Below are 19,172 nucleotides of genomic sequence, written 5' to 3'. Positions count from 1 at the left end.
AATTGCCGATGACGCCTTCAACTTGCTCGTTTGCAACAACGTGGCGACGGTGGATGCTGTTATAAAAGAGTGCCGCCGTCTGGAACTCGCTAAAAGCCGACGTATTGACCAGCAGTTTGCCCGTCTGCCCAACACCCCAGCGACATCTTCCTGTGCCGACACTCCTCGTCCCAACAACACTGCCGATGTTACCAGGATCGTCCGGCGTGAGATCGAGGCCGCCTATCCGGCTGCCTTCGACTCCAGTCCCACCAACACATCTGCAGTCACGGTCTCACTGATCCAGGCAGTTGTCTGCCAAGAGTTCGAAAACATGGGTCTTCACACCATCTGCTCGGCCCATCGTCCTGATACCCGCCCGGCTCCTTCGATTCCGACCCGTCCCGCACCTTCTTACCCACCACGTTTCCGCAACCAATCTGAATGGCGCACTGCTGACGACAAGACCATTTGTTTCCACTGCCATCGAATCGGGCACATTTCTCGGCACTGTCGCAGTCGCTGGAGTTCCCCGACCCGGTCTACTTACACCGCCTACTCTCGCCCCCCAGGTGGCCCTTCTCGTCCCTATGCCGCACGCTCCGATTACGCCGCCGCTGATTCTCCTGCACCGAGCCACTTCTATTCTCGTTCGCCTTCGCCCCAACAACGACAATCTCGCTCTCCCCAGCCCCGTCGCTCCTATTCGCCGACTCCCTTCGGACGCCGCTCCCAGCCGGAAAAAAAGACGATGCAGCGCCTCGAGGTGACGCTGCATTGCTCCCTACGCCGCCAAATCCTCTACTGACGTTGCCCACTCATCTGAACCTTCTTGACGTGCAAGTCGACGGTGTTTCTGTGTCTGCACTCATAGACACTGGGGCGCATTTGTCCGTAATGAGCGCTGACCTTCGTAACCGGCTCAAGAAAATTATCACGCCCGCCACGACGCCTGTTGTCCGTGTCGCCGATGGCGGAACAGCCCCCGTAATTGGTGTGTGTACCGCCCGCGTCTCCTTCGCCGATCGCTCAACAATCGTGCTATTCACAGTCATCGCCCACTGTCCCCATGACATCATCCTCGGCTTAGATTTCCTCTCCGCACATTCTGCTCTCATCGATTGTTCTGCCAGTACTCTCCACCTTGACCTGCCTGTTCTGGATCCTGCTGAACCACACCCCAGTCGCCTCAGTTCCGTCGACTTCGTTCGCTTGCCACCTTCGGCACTGACCTAGGTTGACCTAGTGTCTTCCCCACCAGTCCCCGACGGTCACTACATCGCGGCTCCTATGCAAGACGTCCTCCTTACACACGGGATCACAGTACCTCATACAGTTTTGTCTATTACGGCGAATTGCGTCTGCCTGCCAGTGGTCAACTTTGGCTTGACGACACAAGTGCTGCCATGCGGGATGTCTCTGGCCACGCTTTGCTCATTCGCGGATCACTCAGTAGCATCCATTGCAGTAGACGACACTTCATCCGATGCTCCTCTACCATCGCAGTCGGCAAATTGTACCATCGCCGACTTAAGAAAATGATTGCGCCCGACTTGCCGTCCGAGCGCGCTCGTGAACTCTACCGCGTTCTGTTTTCCTACCACGATATTTTTGACTTTAACGATCGCCCTTTGGCCCAAACTACAGCTGTCAAACATCACATTAATACCGGCGATGCCCCTCCTATTCATCGCCGCCCGTATCGAGTGTCACCCGCTGAGCGTCAAGTTATTCACGCAAAAGTTCGCAAAATGCTTGCCAAGAACATTATTGAACCATCATATAGTCCATGGGCGTCACCTGTTGTACTGGTCAAAAAGAAGGATGGCCCATGGCGCTTTTGCGTGGACTATCGGCACCTTAACAGGGTTACCAAAAAAGACGTGTATCCCCTACCTCGGATTGATGACGCCCTTGACTGCCTCCACGGTGCTCGCTATTTCTCCTCTATTGACCTTCGCTCCGGCTACTGGCAGATTGCCGTGGACGATCTCGACCGCGAGAAGACTGCTTTTGTAACACCCGACGGTCTTTATCAATTCAAAGTGATGCCGTTCGGTCTATGTATGTAACGCCCCTGCCACTTTTGAACGCATGATGGACTCCCTTCTTCACGGTTTCAAATGGTCCACGTGCCTGTGCTACTTGGATGACGTTACCATATTCTCCCCAACGTTCGCTACGCACCTCGAGCGCCTCTCAGCAGTCCTGGACGTTTTTCGTCGAGCTGGTCTGCAATTCAACGCATCGAAGTGTCAATTCGGCCGTCGCCAGATTACCGTCCTTGGACATCTCGTTGACGCGAACGGAGTGCAACCGGACCCAGGCAAGATCCATGCTGTTGCGCACTTCCCTGTTCCGAAGTGTGTCAAGGATGTGCGCAGCTTCATCAGCCTTTGTTTGTACTTCCACCGTATCGTGAGAAATTTCGCCGCCATAGCACGACCACTAACCGAGCTTTTGAAAAAAGGCGCCCCTTTCCAGTGGGGCGATAACGAGGCCTCTGCATTCTCACATCTAATCGACATTCTCACAACGCCTCCCGTTCTCGCCCATTTCGATCCTTCTGCGCCTACGGAAGTCCGTACTGATGCCAGCGGTCACGGAATTGGCGCAGTACTGGCACAACGCCAGCATGGCCATGACCGTGTTATCGCTTACGCCAGCAGGCTCCTCTCACCCGCGAAGCGCAACTATTCCATCACTGAGCGTGAGTGTCTGGCCCTAGTTTGGGCGGTTGCGAAATTCCGCCCATACTTATATGGCCGACCCTTTTCCGTTGTCACAGACCATCACGCGCTTTGTTGGTTATGCTCACTGAAAGATCCTACAGGAAGACTTGGTCGCTGGGCCTTACGCCTCCAAGAATATTCGTATACTGTCACCTATAAATCTGGCCGACTACACAAGGACGCTGACTGCCTGTCTCGCTACCCGGTCGACGAGCCTGACGACGCCGACAGTAGTAGCGCCAACGGCATTTTCTCTGTGTCTGCCTTCGCTAACATCGCCGATGAGCAGTACCGAGACCTATCGCTGCGAGCACTTATCGAGCGTCTGCGCTCAACACCTACCGACGCATCCGTTCGCCGATATGTCCTCCAGGGCGGCATTCTGTATCGAAGGAACTTCCTCCCTGACGGCTCTGATCTTCTTGTCGTGCCAAAACAGCTACGACAGACTGTGCTCTTTGAGATGCATGACGCACCCACTGCAGGACATCTTGGGGTAACCCGCACGTACAACCGCGTCCGCCGCCGCTTCTATTGGCCTGGTCTCGCTCGCTCCGTTCGACGCTATGTCGCTGCCTGTGATCCCTGCCAGCGTCGGAAAACATCTCAGGTGCTACCTGCCGGTCATCTCCAGCCGATCACCGTCCCTGTAGAACCGTTCTTTCGTGTTGGATTACACTTGCTCGGTCCCTTTCCCACGTCATCCTCTGGGAACAAATGGCTAGCCGTCGCGACTGATTACGCCACCCGATACGCTATCACTCGGGCTCTCCCTACCAGTTGCGCCACTGACGTCGCGGACTTTCTCTTGCGTGACATTATCTTGCTTCATGGCGCCCCGCGACAGCTGCTTACTGACCGTGGTCGAAACTTCCTCTCGAAAGTTATCGCTGACATTGTGCGTTCCTGCTCCATTCAACACAAACTGACTACCTCATACCACCCTCAAACCAATGGCCTGACAGAGCGGTTAAACCGCACTCTTACCGATTTGTTGTCCAAGTACGTTTCCAAAGACCACCACGACTGGGACATTGCCCTTCCTTACGTAACATTTGCGTACAATTCTTCCCGGCACGACACCGCCGGATTTTCTCCATTTTATCTACTGTACGGTCGCGAACCTACCTTGCCCCTAGACACGGCACTTCCTCCTGCTGCGATCTCAACAAGCGAGTATGCGCGCGACGCCATCGCCCTCGCCGACCATGCACGCCAGCTTGCCCGTGCTCGACTGACGGCCTCACAAGCCACTCAGCAGTGTCATTACAACGCCCGCCACCGTGACGTACAGTTTTCGCCCGGTGCGCTCGTGCTCCTGCGGTCGCCCTCCCGTCACGTCGGACTTTCATAGAAGCTCCTTTCGCGATACACAGGGCCCTACTGCGTGCTGCGCCAGGTGATGTCTGTGACTTACGAAATTGCTCCTGTGGGTTCAACCTCGTCCTCTCTTCTGGCATCAAGGGATGTCGTGCATGTCAGTAGGCTCAAGGCCTACTACACTGCTTCCGAGTCCGATCTTTAGTCGCTCCGGGACGGCGCTTTTGCAGCCGGGGGTAGTGCTACGGAACAATATGTGCGATCACGAAAAGGCGAGCAGTGCGAAGACGACGACGACGATAAGAAGCTAGCGCGGGCTGTTGCCTCTTGGCCAAGCGCAGCGTATTTCCTTGTAAATATACTTGTATATAGCTTTTCGTCTGCGTCTTCCTACGTAACGATATGTTAACAATCATGCCGTCGTTTCTATGCAAAGAGGTTATGCATTTAAACTTCTGGAGTGACAGTCCAATCCGCCACCTACGGGAGCCCGTGAAGCCGCCGGGGGCCACATCATTAGAGGAAAAGGAGCGCGGCCACAGCACGTGGCTGCGGTATACGCGCGACGCAACCTGTGCTTGCGGTTCTGCGATGAAAAAATGAAATGAAACCCCTTTAGGAAGTATATCAGTCCGCCATTGTGTGTCGCTGTTGTCAAAAATAAAATGTCATGGTGGTGGGTGCCTTGTGTTCTGTGTACAATACATTGCGAGAACTGAAAAACAGTCGTTTCCTGTTTTCTTCATTCAGTAACCTGCCGCGTGCATCGGCACTGTGATGCCCTTTCGTCGATACGTGGTGCCGGCCCGTATCGACACAACGACATGACCTCGAAATATAGTACCCTTACGTCATTTCTTTAAAAAATCGCTATTTGTGTAAATGAACGTTTTTGTTCTAAACCTAGAAAACAAGGAAAAAATATTCAACGGTAGGTCTCATTTTCGTCCGGCGTTTCAGTTCTAGCTGAAAAGAGTCGGTGAAGGCAAATTTACAATAAAGCTAAGGCGACCCACAATTTGCACGCAGCCGCAAGCCTACATGCGCTCCGATGAGAATAACCTGCCAAAGTTAAGGTCATGTGTCAGCTGGCGGCTCAAGCAATCTTTACTTCTTTTTTCGTTTCTGCATCCGTTCTTCTGCCTGCGTCTGCGGCAAAAACGTGAAGTGGGAAGGCAGATAAAGAGAAATTGGTGGAAGCAGGTGGTAAATGGTTAGCATGCCCATCTCCCAAATGCAAGATGGTGCATTTGGGAGATGGGCTCGAATCCCGGTGGTGTGTTTGTGAAGACAGCTTTCTGTGCTCTCTGGTGACTGCGAAGCTCAGAATGAGGCGGCAGCCTGACGACAACGGTCGCTGTGGACGTAACAGAATAAGCGGGCGTGCAAGGTCACCCCTCAAGCCGAAAGCACATTCAGAGGAAATACACTATGCTCTTGTGGACAACAAAAAAAAAACGTGATGAGTAACGAGCGGTGTTGTTGAGCGAGGCTGTAGACGGATAATGTCACCATAGACAGGACCACGGTCCAATCCCGGTGCTCAGCGGAAATATACATCGACAGCGTGTCAACTAGCGTGTAACTGATACTTCATTGAGGTCGTTGCGTGTTTGTGTTGTGTCTAGCAGGAGCGAGTAGTGTAAGAGAGAAGGCGGTGAGCGAAGTCCGCGAGAAGTAATTGAGGATAGCCATATTGAACGTCGACGCCATGTTGAATAAAGCCTGCGACTTCAGTTGCTCAGCCGCCAGAAAGGCTTGAGTGGTAGCATACCGCTGGGCGTATTTGGTAGCCACAGCGATAAACACACACTTTGCGGAAGTAAACAGAGGAAAGGGACGTAGTGAGTTGGCCACCCTTTTCGAGCTCTGGCATAGTTTGAAAAATAAATGTGGCGATGTATGACGCAGAAATAGTATATGTCAACCCAAAAGAATCAGCGTGGTCATACTTGCGCGACACGCCATGGTGGCCTGCCACCAAGACATCATGAAGTTGCAGTGTTCAGAGTTTTCATTGGGTACTTGAGAATAAAAACGAGCTCATCAGAGACGTCCGAGGGACATTTCTAGGGTACAAGAGCACATGCATTGCCCCCCCCCCCCCCCCCCAAAAAAAAAATCACGAATATAAGCTTACGAATAGGGACATCATAAGATCGAGCACTACGGCGCTTGTTGATCTTGTTTAGGATGACGTCAGCATTTCATTCAGCGTTTATGTCTGAGACAATTAGTTGAAGTTACGTTTATTTGCATCACAATGGCAGGCGTCATCAGGCAAACATTGACAGCATTTCATTAGAGAGTGCCTGTCTACTCTGTGGAGATTACATATGACAATGACAACAAACACAGAAAGCTTTGCTTACATCGATTCGCACATACATGGGATCCGCATAATTTTTACTATCAATTTAAATGCTTAAGAATGGCGCTCATTAACGCAATATTTTCATTCACAGCGAGCAAAAGCGGCTGTCGTATCCACAGCATAATTTATTGAAATGGATTTAATCCCATGGACATTATATCGTTGCCAACTTCCGTCGGATTGGAGCTGTCAAAATGGGATACGGTTGACAGGGAAATCAGGAGGTTGATGAACCTCAAGAAGGCAGAAGCTTGCACAAGACCTCAGGGATATAAAATGACTTTTTGAGCAGCTTGGTCAGGGGACCACGCAATGGCTTCCACGTCTATTAAAAATCCTCCAAACTATGAACAGAGGTCGACAAAAATGCGGGCATTTTGGGAAAGGTGAAACCGCTGGAAATTTCATAACCGCATTAGCCTAAATATAAAAGAAGGCTTAAATATAAGAAACCATAACGTTGACAGGGTGGCAAAATTTTGGCACAAATAAATTGGCTGTTGAAGCAGTTCAACTGAAACGCAATGGTGCGAAATAAGGTGAGAATGTCCGCAAGTGTTGACCAAAGGTCAAGTAGGTTCTGTGGCCGACGCCAGTGCTCGGCAGCTGTCAAGCGACTGCACGTATTAGCCAGATGTCTGGTCGTCAATAGTTACAGTATGGTTCGGGTCTGAAATATTGGACGCGGACTCCATCACATTGAATGCAGTGCATTCTACGGTGTCATTCTTCAACAGATGGTACCGATTCTCGCGCAATGAGGATGTGAACAAAGTGTCTCACGTGCCAGCTGTCACCTTCCTCCTACTGCCAACATTCCTTCCCCTCCATACTTGCTTAGCTTTTATTGGGTTCAGGTCTCGGGATCGAATCCCAACCACGGCAGCCGTATTTCAATGGGTGTGAAATGCGAAAACCCGCGTACTTAGGGTTAGGCGCACGTTAAAAAATCCCAAGTGGTCTAAATTATTCCCAAATCCTCCGCTACGGCGTGCCTCATAATGAAATCGTGGTTTTGGCGAGTAAAACCTCATAATGTGTTATGTAACATTCGTTAAGGATGTCCTGGGCAGTCGCGCAACTCTTGAATACAATGAAGTGTCAAAAGTTGTGCGCGAGGTCTTTGAATATGTGGATAACCTTCATGGCGTTCGGTAGTGCTAGTCTACATTGCGGCTATATAATAAAGGCGAAACGGCAACATAGTAGAGAATGTGGAGAACATACAAATCCCGCATATATTACTGCACAATAATTTGAAATAGCGTTCTTGCTTCACGCAAGTGAATAACCGCCATTGGAGACTACTTTGGAAACTAACTGCAAGTACTGTATATGTCCTACCCAAGGGTGTACGTGGCCTGGTGGCCAGTAAATGTGACGTAATATTGCGAGCAGCTTCGGCCATAGCATGCTAACGGACGACGACACAGGTTGAAGAGACTAGCACAAGAGTGGACAGGGGACACTAAAGACGCTACAAGGACAAGCGCCCAGTTCGAAGTTTGCGCTTATCCTTGTCGCCTCTTTAGTGTACCGTGTCCACTCTTGCGCTAGTCACTTTAGCATGGAATACCAACTAGCCCGGTCTCACATCCTGCGACGACACAGGGACAGTTTGCTCAACTCTTCTGTCGTGACTTTTGTGTCAAGGTGAAAAACCAACATATCCATGTATATGTCTTAATACTTAAGCACATCTAGATTTGCAGCAGCGGCGGTAGCGCATGAGTGCGCATTGCAAAGTCGCTAATGAAATAACTGTGTGCACCTTAACGAATTCGATAGGGGAAAATCAAAATCCGTCCACGACGGCGTCTCTAGTAGACGCTGCGCGATGTTCGGACGTTAACAATGTGTGCCGACTGGAGAAAGGCTGCCCCGAAGTGCTTCTGACGGTTAGGCTAGCTTCTTTACTCCGTATAATGAAAAAAAAGAAAAAGAAAAGGAAAAGAAAGAAACACGAAGAAAAAGAAAGAACCGCATCAACAGCCCTAAATCAACCATTGCTCGTCGCGACTAAACGCTCTTAGGATGACGAGTAATTTCCAGGTGACGAGCGAACACGCTTTATCAAGAAGACTGATAACGCCGGCGGGACAAGCATTGTGGCAAAGTTCAATGCGCAGGAATAGCTTTTAATTTTTTTGTTTGTTTGGGTGACGTCATCACGCGTCACCGCGGGAAGTTTGAAAAGTTTAAGGTCAGTACGCCACGTGGTGGCACTCACGCGAACTAAACCCTTGTGTCCAGAAAAGCTGGATACGGGCGCACCTACGACAGAAACATCCTGGTTACCCCCTTATGGTCGCAGGAGATTTTAACGCGCCCCACATCACATGGGGATACGCTATTTCCAGTGCGCGTGGTACATGTGTGCTGGACACATTTATGGATGCCCAATTCACTCTGCTTAATAATGTGTCAGTGCCTACTCATCGGCGTGACCACTCTCGCGTGCGGCCACACTCACCGGACTTATCTTGGTGGCTAGGAAGGACGACCGTCTCGTGGTCATGTGAACCCGACTGCTAGGGTAGCGACCATCATCCGATTCACCTTGGCTTATCTTCGGACGGAACAGGCCGCCTCCGCCGACTATGCCGAGTGGTGGATTGGGATCGATACAGGGCGGTATCAGAAAGCAATGTATTCAACTTCATGCTGGACCCGTCCCATTGTCTTAAGGCGGCATTAGTTGAGGCGACACGTACGTCGTGGGTTGATGAATTGCGAACCACTCCTAATTTGCAACTTCTGCGTTCAGGGCGTCGCGCCGCCAAGCAGAACTTGCATCAGAACGTGATGCATCAAATACCCTACGTGAACCTGCATCAAATACCCTTCGCTTAGAGGCCCAACGCCTTACTGCAGTAGCTCGGCGCCATGAACACCGCTTAGAACGGGGCCGCTGGATGGACTGGTGCTCTTCTCTCGGACCTTCGTCCTCCAATGCCTCCATTTGGCGCACCTTCCGAGTAATGGAACGTGGTCGGCGCCCTCCAGAGCCCGCAGCCTGCGCCCTGTTAGCATCGGGCCAGACTCCAGCAGTATTCGCAGAAACTGTCGCCCACACCTTTTTTCCGGCTTTGGACACAGCACCGCCTCCCTTCGTTGTTCAAAACTGCCTTCCCGCGGACGCAGGCACGCCGCATACAAGCTGTCTTCACTATGGCGGAATTTTTAGCGGCAATAGACCTTTCGAAGCCATGCAAGGCACCAGGACGGATGGCATACCGTATGAACTTTATAAAAACACGGAAGGCAAGGTTCTCGAAGTGCTGTTCGAGGCCATAAACGAAGCTTGGGCTACAGGAGTCATTCCCGGTTTATGGCGGCATGCAGAAATGGTCCCTATTCCCAAACCCGGAAAACGCCAAGATAATATCACTCATGTGCGCCCAATAGCAATAACCTCAACGTTAGGCGAGCTGATGGAGCGTATGCACGCGACACGTATTACATGGTGGCTCGAGCGGTACTCATGGTATCATCCTGGCCAAATCAGTTTCTGTGCTCATCTAGGCGCAGAGGATGGCCTTGCGTACCTATCTTCTATGGTTCTGAGCGGAGGCCGCTGCCGAAGAATTCGCACGATTCTGGCAAGGGATATTCGTAAAGCGTACGACCATGTGAGTCATGAAGCAATTGTCGGAATTCTCCATTAGCTTCAGTTCCCTAGCCGTGTCTGCACATTCGTCGAAGCCTTCCTGTGCGCTCGCACCTTCTCCATTCGCCTGGCTGGCCAAGCGGCAGGTCAGTTCGTCGCACATCGGGGTGTCCCACAAGGGTCTGTGCTCCCACCAGTCCTTTTCAATATTGCTCTCCTTCCACTAGCCTGGAAGCTAGCCACGATACATAACGCACAGTACATAATGTACGCAGATGACATCACTGTCTGGTCAGTTGATCCTGAAATCTGCCACCAAGAACAAGCCCTCCAAGAGGCCCTAAACATGACGCACAACTGGTGTGCTCAGATAGGCCTTGACATTTCCAAGGACAAGACGGCGTACATGTCAGTAGCGAACAAGTATGGGCGCCGTCTACTGGCACTCCGGCCTCTTCAGTTAACTCTGGATCAGCAACCATTACACGAGGCTTCAACTCTCCGTGTACTCGGCCTTGAAATGGATTCCTCCGGATCTGCGGGACCATGGGTCGAGAATGCAAAGCAACCGGCCGCAGAAACGATACAGTTGATACGTCGGATTGCGAAGAAATCTGGCGGAGCGAGCACCAACATGGCTCGCCTTCTTGTCCGTTCTGTATTGCAACCACGACTCGTCTACAGAGCCCAGTTTCATCATCTCACGAAGGCACAATGGGCTCGCCTTGAGGCCATTAATAACGAAGCCACGTGGGCCATAACGGGACTACCACGTCTCACTCCGTTGCCAACCCTACAGGCCGAGTCCCAACTCAACACTATTGACGAACTCGTACACCAACGTCGATGCGTGCGCGCCCTAAAGCCATCATATTTCTGCTCGGCTGCTTCACTGGCCCGGTACATGGGACACGAAATAGACAATCCAGCATCTACGAGACTCGATGTAGCTCCGTGGAAAAGGGTACAATTCAGTGACAGTAAGCCTCTTGGTAGTCTGTATAGCCCGGTTCCTCGTCAGGCGAATGCCCATGTTTCCCGCCTTCATCGCGCCGATGACAATCAAGACGATGCGACTCTCGTAGCATACACTGATGCCAGTGTTAATGGCACCATGATTCACACTGCTCTCGTGTGTCCATTGATACCAGAGGCAGGCCAGACGTGCTCGTATGTTGCCGATCCTGCACCACCGGCCTTCCTTGCCGAGCTTGCTGCCATACGAGACGGCTTGGCCGCGTTGCTACCTATTGTTCAAGATGCTCGATACTCTCAACTCATCATTTGCACAGACTCTACTCAAGCCATCCACGACATACGTAGGGTATTTCGGTCCACTCTATTGTCAGATAGCATTCACCGTCTTGCTGCCACTACGAATATCCTCATACGCGTCCAGTGGGTGCCTCGACCAGCCCTGCCGGGTCTCCTTGAAGCAGATATAGCAACCCACCCACAAATTACAACATACCCACTTCCATTTTCCTGAAGACGCCTGTGGTGGACGACTGATCCGGGAAAAGGAAAACCTCCGACGTACCACACGAGCTCTCATACCTCCGTGTGGGTCAGACCTCCCTGGTGGGTTAACCCGCCGAGAGGAGGTTACGTTAAGGAGGCTACGTGTCGGGGTCGCGCTCACCCCGTCTGTGACCGCTCTCTGGCCACAACAGTACCATGGTCCTTACGGCTCATCGTGCCCATTTTGCAACACAGAAATCCAGAATGTGACAGTGACACACCTATTACGGACGTGCCCAGGACTTCATCTAAGCCGTCTCCGCCACCTCCGGGCAACAGGCCTTCGGCCTGGCCGCCCACCCAACCTTGAACGTTGGATTCATGGACCACATCATCGTTCACTCCTAGATTTTTTGCACGAGTCAAATCTGTTCGTGTTTTTTTAACATCTTTTGTATTGTGCCTAAGGGCATGCTTTCGAATTCAAAAAAGGAAGGGACGAGAGACAGAAGTACGACGCGGTCACAGCGCTAACTTCCAACAATTGTATTTTTATTCTACGAAGCGGTACACATAGGGAACAGACAGCAGCGCACGCATGTGCATATGTACTGGTTTTGAACAAATAAGACAGCAACGAGACATATGTAACGGAGAGCTAAGATGATATCGAAGATGAAAAGGGCGACCATGCATAACCAAAAACATTTTTGTAACTGCAAGATTAAAATGCTATCTCCATCAAGCCACCCTCCGTGTCACGTTTCAAAAGTCGAATTCTTTTTTCTTTTTTTTTGAAAGATCGATTGAAGGCACGCTAACACAAGCATTCCCCAAACTAGCGATCTTCGCCGCTTCAATAATCTCGCGTGTTGTTTGCGTTGGGCTTCTTCTTATCACAGCGCACTGATTATAAATGGGACTGCACCCATGCTTTCTGCAGTGAAAAGCCAGATGCCCCACTCCTCCAGTTCGCCCGTTATTTGCGCATTCACGCAGCCTATAATTTACGCACCTTCCCGTTTGGCCGATGTATTTTTTGCCACACGACAGGGGCAGTTCATACACGATATTGTTCTCACAAAGAACATAGCCATCCTTATGATTTGTCCGGCAACTGGGCTTCTCAGAATCACAGTAGCTGGCCTTGCACAAGTTGGACTGCTTGACTGGCGCTGAAAAGTTGACGCTTACATTTGCGTTATTGCCAATCTTCAGTCTGTGAGATATCGTGGATGGACGGTATTATTGCGCCTTTCTGCTTCCCTCGCGCAATTTCCGGTGAAGTAAACTGCTCATCCTGTCGCCCGCGTTTTACAGTCCTAAGGAGACCTTCGGCCACAGCTGCGATGATATACTGCGGAAAACCGACCTGTTTCAGGCGATCCTCTTGCGTTAGGGAACTGGACAAACACTTGTTAGTACATGAGCGGCGAAGCGCATTCATTAGGGTTGACTTTGTGGTGCCCCTCTTATCCAACTTAGTGGCCTGATGAAAACGGCAGTAGCAGCTTGTTCGCCCTCGATTCATATGCCCAGCACACCTGGCGTCCCTCAAAAAAACATTCTTATATCGAGGAATCGCAATGTACCATCCTGTGGCGTTTCATGCGTAACAGTGAGCGGTTGCAAACACTCCTTCAAAAGATCTAGCACTTGCGTGACTTCAGGACAAACCTGCCCGCTAGAACTTGAATCGAGAAGCACATGGTAGTCACACAGCTGTCAAGCGGCTAAAGTGTCGACAGCAAGGGAGCGCCAGAGGGCATTGTGCACATTCGACGCGTTGGGGTGAAAACGAGTTTCTTCCGTCGCCTTTTCTCTCTTACTCGCGCTGTCATATATATATTGGGGCGAGCACTTACGGAGTCGTCATCTGTCGGAAGCGCCTCCCTTGCGCAGTATGAGGGATAACGAGGCGCGCGCCTCATAGGTTTGGGTTACGGCGCTCAATAAGAACACCACGCGGCTGTCAAAATACTGTCAAAATAATAATCTTGGGAAAACTGGAAGCACAGAATAGTTTACCGACGCTATCTCTTTACCGAATATGTACAGTGAGCGCCACAGCGCGCGGTCGCCGCGATGTAGTCTCCCGAATCAGCTTCTTGCGTAAAAGGTAGGCAAACGCTGAGAGTAAACTACGTGAAATACGTTCTTATAGTGGGCTGTTTGCATAACAGCCCACTATCAGCGATCGCACGGGTTCGCAGCGACCGACTGCGCGTATGCGTGCATGTGCGCGCACAATGTTTTGCTTTCGCTGCGAGCGCGTTTTCACACCGTGCCGTGAGCTTTAGGCCGCAGCATATGATCATTTGACAGTACATGAGCAACAATTGTTGCGTGGACACTATCAGAGCTGTTCAGAAATAATTTCATTATGGAGACTTCGACGCTTACGGCGATTGTGAAATGCCGTCGCAACGATTCAATATTTTTTTCTTCTAAATTCTTGGACGTTTCACTATTATTTCTCAAGTTGCGTCACTGTATGTTTATCGGTCTTCTCAGCGAGCGATTTCCCGCTGCTTCTTTTATGCGAAGCATACTAGCCGCACAACCACGCTCTTCCTTGCTGCGCCGCGCGCGGCCGCGTAGCTACCACATGACGTCATAACAGCTGCAAAAGCGGAGGCTCAACTCGTGCGCTCGCTTGCGGCCGCGTAGCTACATAGCCGGGTCTCGGCTCGTGCGCTCGCCTGCGGTCGCACAGATGGTACTGCGGCCTAACTCCCGCTCCTCCCGCTAGGGCACTGACGTCACAACAGCTGGAGGAGGAAGAGGAAGTAAACTTTATTGCCCTAGAAAGAGTAATTCAGCGGTCGGGTTCAACTCTTGCGCTCGCCTGCGGTCGCACAGCCGGTGCTGCGGCCTAACTCCCGTTCCTCCCGCTAGGGCACTGGCGTCATAACAGCTGTATAAAAGAGCGGCGCGCTCTCGTCGAGGCCAGTTGTATAGCGCGATGGCGGGAAAGGAAAGGGCCGCTCGTCAGACCGCAAAGCGCAAGTTACGAAGAGCCACGGAAACGGCCGAAGAACGAGAAGTTCGGCTTGCCAAGCGACGTGCACAGTACGCGGCTAAACAGCAGCGTTCCTCCACAGAGTCCGAGGTAAAGGATGAAGTTGCGAGTGTATCTGGGAGTACTTCTACTCTAGTATGTTTCGAATCCTGGGCTTAACCTTAGCTAAGCCAAAGCCATTTTTTTCGTAATCCATTACATTAATTCATAATATAAACATGATCATGTGTCATGCCTTTTTTAATGTGTTTCTTATGGCTCCCTTTCCATTCTAGTGAACATGCCAGAATCTAGCATGAACAAGTTCATAGACCAAATAAAGCGTCATGACATTAGCCGCTGCCCTGCTAATGTCATGACGCGTTTTCTGCTACTGACAGAACATCGCAGTCCCGACGCCGTAGCAGAAATCTTCCTCGCGTCTGTGCTTGCTGCATACCCGAGTTGTAGCCGATGGCTGTTTGCCGGTTCTAAGTTTCGCGAGCCAAGCTTCACGCAGCTTTTTGTCCTGCGGCTACGTGTGAATAAGGCCGACACCGGGCTCCGTTGCGTACGTCCGACACGGCGGCACCGAGCAGTAGCCTACCATGCTGCACGCATCCAAAAGCAGCCACTACCTGTTATAGTACTTTCAAAAGCTGTCAAGCAGATACCCGAGGAGGGAAAACTTCACCACTTAATCAGAACCGCAGCGCAGGTGGAATTTTAAACTTTCGTTTTCAGTTCGCTTCGGCGCTGGGCGCTTCCGAAGCAGCCGACGCGGCCACTGTGTCCCAAGTGATTGATTGATTGATTGAAAACTTTATTATTCCACCGAGCTGGGGTGCCCGCCTCTTAACCTACACGTAGGTAGGGGGGGAGGACGAAGCAGTCCCCGCGCGTTGAGGACGGTGAGTCTTCACGGCCTCAACGGCCAGGCGGATTGCTCGACGCTGGTCGTCTTCAGCCTCGCTCTGGAGCAAGGCCTCCCAGGCTTTTCTACTGCCAATGCTTTCCTTCGCCCCTGGGGAGCCAGCACACTCCCAAGTGATCCCTCCACGAGGCTTACCCCGACGTGTATCGCGACGACGCCCGCCCGTCCTGCGGCCAGACCTCCACTCTACCTCACATGTTCTGGGAGTGCGGGTCGACATACCCCAAGTTCATCAAGGAGGAGTGGGACTCGCATCTGCGTAGCCCCGCTCTAGAAAAGCAAATCCTGGCCGTCCGGCGTGCCCGCGACTGGGCCGGTGGGCTAGACCTGCCGGTCCCGACGCGGGACTAGCCGGGTGCGCAACGAGTTTGCGTCCTCGCCGGACCTGCAAAAAAGTTTATTTACTCACTCACTCATCCCTCATGGCACGTCACGCCGACGGTGGCGCCAGCTTTTCCAGTGGCGAAGCTCGCCCCCAATACACGCTCTGAACCACCAACCCTCTTATGTCGTCTGCTCGTGCCGTCTGCTAGGCCATCAGTAAAAGCCACCATGCTGCCGATCCAAGCCCGCGAATTCCTATCCGCTGTCAACCCTGCTGCTCTGCTACTGCCGCTACCCCGCAGTGCAATGCATCGTACACGGTGTCAGTAGCAAAACTAGAAACGCAAGAAGTATATACCCCTATCTGTCGCTCACCAGTCACCACTAAAGTTGCGATTGTTCCTTCCATGATTCCGTCGATTCCGTCCGACGAGCAACGCAACGCCGGCACGCCGCCACAACTCGAGTACAAGGCTATCAATGCGCTGGTTGTAGCAGAACAGTCCCGTGTTATTTGGGAGGGTAAGAAATTTTATGCGGGTGTTTACAGTTCTTATGAATTTCCTAAAATCATACCGACTAGCATTCGTAGCATGCCGTGGATCTCAGAGGCTGGGTTTAACGTCACCTCCTCCCACATACCTGGCTCATTTTTGTTCATACGTAAGCGGATGGCGGTTTCTTGCAGACGCCTCCGTCCCTCTGTGTAGTGTGGTTGTGTGGTTTATCACCGCGTTTGTCGTGCAAGTTCTCGAGGGTTTGTGCTAACGTATCCGCTCGACTTTGTGCTAAAGCTGCCACCGTCCCAATGTCCAACGCACTTCGCGTCGTCAACTTGCTCCAACAAGTGTCGCGGGCATCGTAAGTGTGGCAGCTTCATTTGCCCGTTATGTCACGCAACGTGCGGCTGTCGTGTTAGAAGTGGTGCGATATGTGTGTTCAGCGGCTTTCATAGCTCTTGCCTCCAGTCTGTGCATCAAAAGGACGTTCGGCCGCGACCGGCGCGCAGCCGCTTTTGCAGAGTGGTGGCTTGTTCTTTCAGAGTGTCGCAAAAGTATGTATAAATAGAGAAGCCTACCGCTATTAAATCGCTGCGGTTAGAGTCACCCGTTGTATCGGTGCATAAGTAGCCACTTAACGTAGCGGTCAATTAATCAAATTTACCTTGCCCCGTTGGCGTATGTCGAGCCATTCCGCTGCTGCATCTGTCATTGGTGGTTTAACTTGGGCGCTTCGCTTTAGTTTATTGCTTCTTTTAGTTAACGATACGAGAGTTTAGATTGTTTCAGTCTTGCTTACGCTATTGCTTTCGGTAGTCAGCTGGTAGCAACCTGACGCTTTTCTTTTTCTGTTATCTTATGCCGCTCATCTGTGGTATGTATTTTTCACCTTGTTATGTAGATGCCGGTGTCCAGCTCACGCTGCAGTTTCATCCGTTCAAGGTGAGCCGTTGGCGCTGATGAAAAGCGCCGTATCATTCGGCTCCTCTGTTATGTCTTCATTGTGACTGCTTTGGGAAGTATTCAAAATACTTGATATGTTAGAAAAATCGAAGCTCTTACAGAGCGCTAGCATTAACCATACCAGCGCTGGTGGCGTGACATTCTTGTTCTTAAAAGCTTAATTCTCAAAACGAAGGGAAAAAAAAGCGATTAAAGTTTATTACAAGTCGATTACAAGGAAACTAACTGTAAAAGCTGTACCAGAAATTTTATTTACGGTTGCTGTTGCCATCTTATTGTGATTTCAGCTATGACACATTCTTTTGACACGCTGACACTTGTGGTGTAGTATTTGTTAGTTGCAACTTTTGTAATACTTTTATTTTTTGCATTGCATGAATCCGCTAATGATCGTCTCTCTCTAGGACAATCAGAAGCTCTAAGGGATAGCCCAGCTCCCTCAAGGTGGTGGCAGCTACAGACTGAATGAAACTAACGTGGTCTGCATGCAACAGGAACAAACATGCTTTGTATTGAATGAAGACGAACAGCCATTAAGATTAAAACGTGTAAAAGCTTGAAGAAGTGTTCACAGAAACATGAAGGAATGAGCAGGGTATTTCGAGATCAGGCACTTGGAAAATAAAGAAAATAGCAGTGTAAATACAATGTAAAATGCATGTGGCACACAGTCAATAACTAGAGCAGCAGGCTTTGCATCAAGTGCTACTTCAAAAGCTGTCTTTTTCTTGCCTAGCCTTCTGTATACACTTGACTTACACTAAAGTGGCAACCTTGGCTTGTTGATGACCCATTACAAGCAGTAGGTACAGCACATTGCAGACAAGAACAAAAGAAGCGATGAGACAGACTTGATGCTAACTCGCAGCAGTTTATATTGAAGCTCGTAACCTGTTTATATGCCAGACAAAGTTCGCTATGCCTGCCAAGCAACAGCAGCATCATGAACGACTTCAAAGTCTTTCACTGCATTGGGAGATTAACAATCGCAATACACAACCTTCTCACGTGTGTACCACTACTTAGGAATGCTAACAGCAGACAAGGAATCCAGTGGCCTTGCACCTACATAGGTATATTTCCAGCCGTATGAAGAAACAATGAAGTCAGTGGAAACACAGGAGAATAATTATGTTTAATTTAAATGTAGAAATAATAAAGTAAAGGAAAATGAAAGTGCACAAAAAGATAATTTGCCACAGGTGGAAGCCATAGGTTTCTATTGGCATTACTATTGGTGTTTGTTTATCATTATTATGTATAACCATCTCTCCTTTTCTTTTTCTGTTCTTCAGTGGGCTGCCTAGCAATGTTCTCTATCTTGTCCATTGCCTGACAGGAGGTCCTTGTAAAGCCTTGTACTCTGGGACTTTCTGTATCTTCATTTATGCGTTAGTAACCCAGGAAAACATCATTCTGATTCTATTGCACAGAAAGAAAAAAAAAGTAAAGGCCCACCTGCCATCATCGGTAGCGGACAGCCAGCCTTTACATTTTTGCTATAGTGTGTACATACAGTAAGAATCTCTGGACTCAGGCACACTGCCAGTGGAAACTGACCCTTGGAACATTTAATGCCTGAACCCTCTCCAGTGAAGCTAGCCTAGCAGGACATTTTGAGGAACTATCGGGCATTGTTTACGATATCATTGGCCTTAGGGAGGTTAGAAGAACTGGTGAGGCTTGTACAGTACTGACAAATGCCCACGTCCTCTACTATAGAGGAGTACCATATAAGAAGCAGTTTGGAGTAGGATTCCTAATTCATAAGGACATAGCAGGCAACATTGATGAATTCTACAGCAGTATTCTATAGCAGTAATCGTAACAAAGCTGAATAGGAGGTATAGAACCTGCTCTCCAACCTCCAGTCACAATGATGAAGAAGTTGATTAGCTTTATGAAGATGTTGAATTACCGACGAGAAAAGTGCAAACTCAGTATACTGTAGTAATGGGTGACTTCAATGCAAAA

General features: G+C 50.4%; 1 protein-coding gene across 1 annotated transcript in view; it reads left to right on the top strand.

Moving 5' to 3' along the window:
• The first annotated feature begins 16,292 nt into the window (after positions 1-16,292).
• The window catches only part of T3dh (Type III alcohol dehydrogenase), a 77,456-nt gene continuing 74,576 nt past the window's right edge, over positions 16,293-19,172 (top strand). Inside the window, exons 1-2 of the mRNA XM_050177828.3 lie at positions 16,293-16,596; positions 17,137-17,177. Coding sequence (XP_050033785.1) covers positions 16,544-16,596; positions 17,137-17,177 — 94 coding nt within the window. The 5' untranslated portion in view covers positions 16,293-16,543. The remainder of the gene's footprint in view (positions 16,597-17,136; positions 17,178-19,172) is intronic.

Source organism: Dermacentor andersoni, chromosome 4 (assembly GCF_023375885.2).
Source record: "Dermacentor andersoni chromosome 4, qqDerAnde1_hic_scaffold, whole genome shotgun sequence".
Taxonomy (NCBI): Eukaryota; Metazoa; Arthropoda; class Arachnida; order Ixodida; family Ixodidae; genus Dermacentor; species Dermacentor andersoni.
The sequence above is the reverse complement of the archived record's forward strand: the minus strand, read 5'-3'. Positions and strand labels throughout refer to the sequence as shown.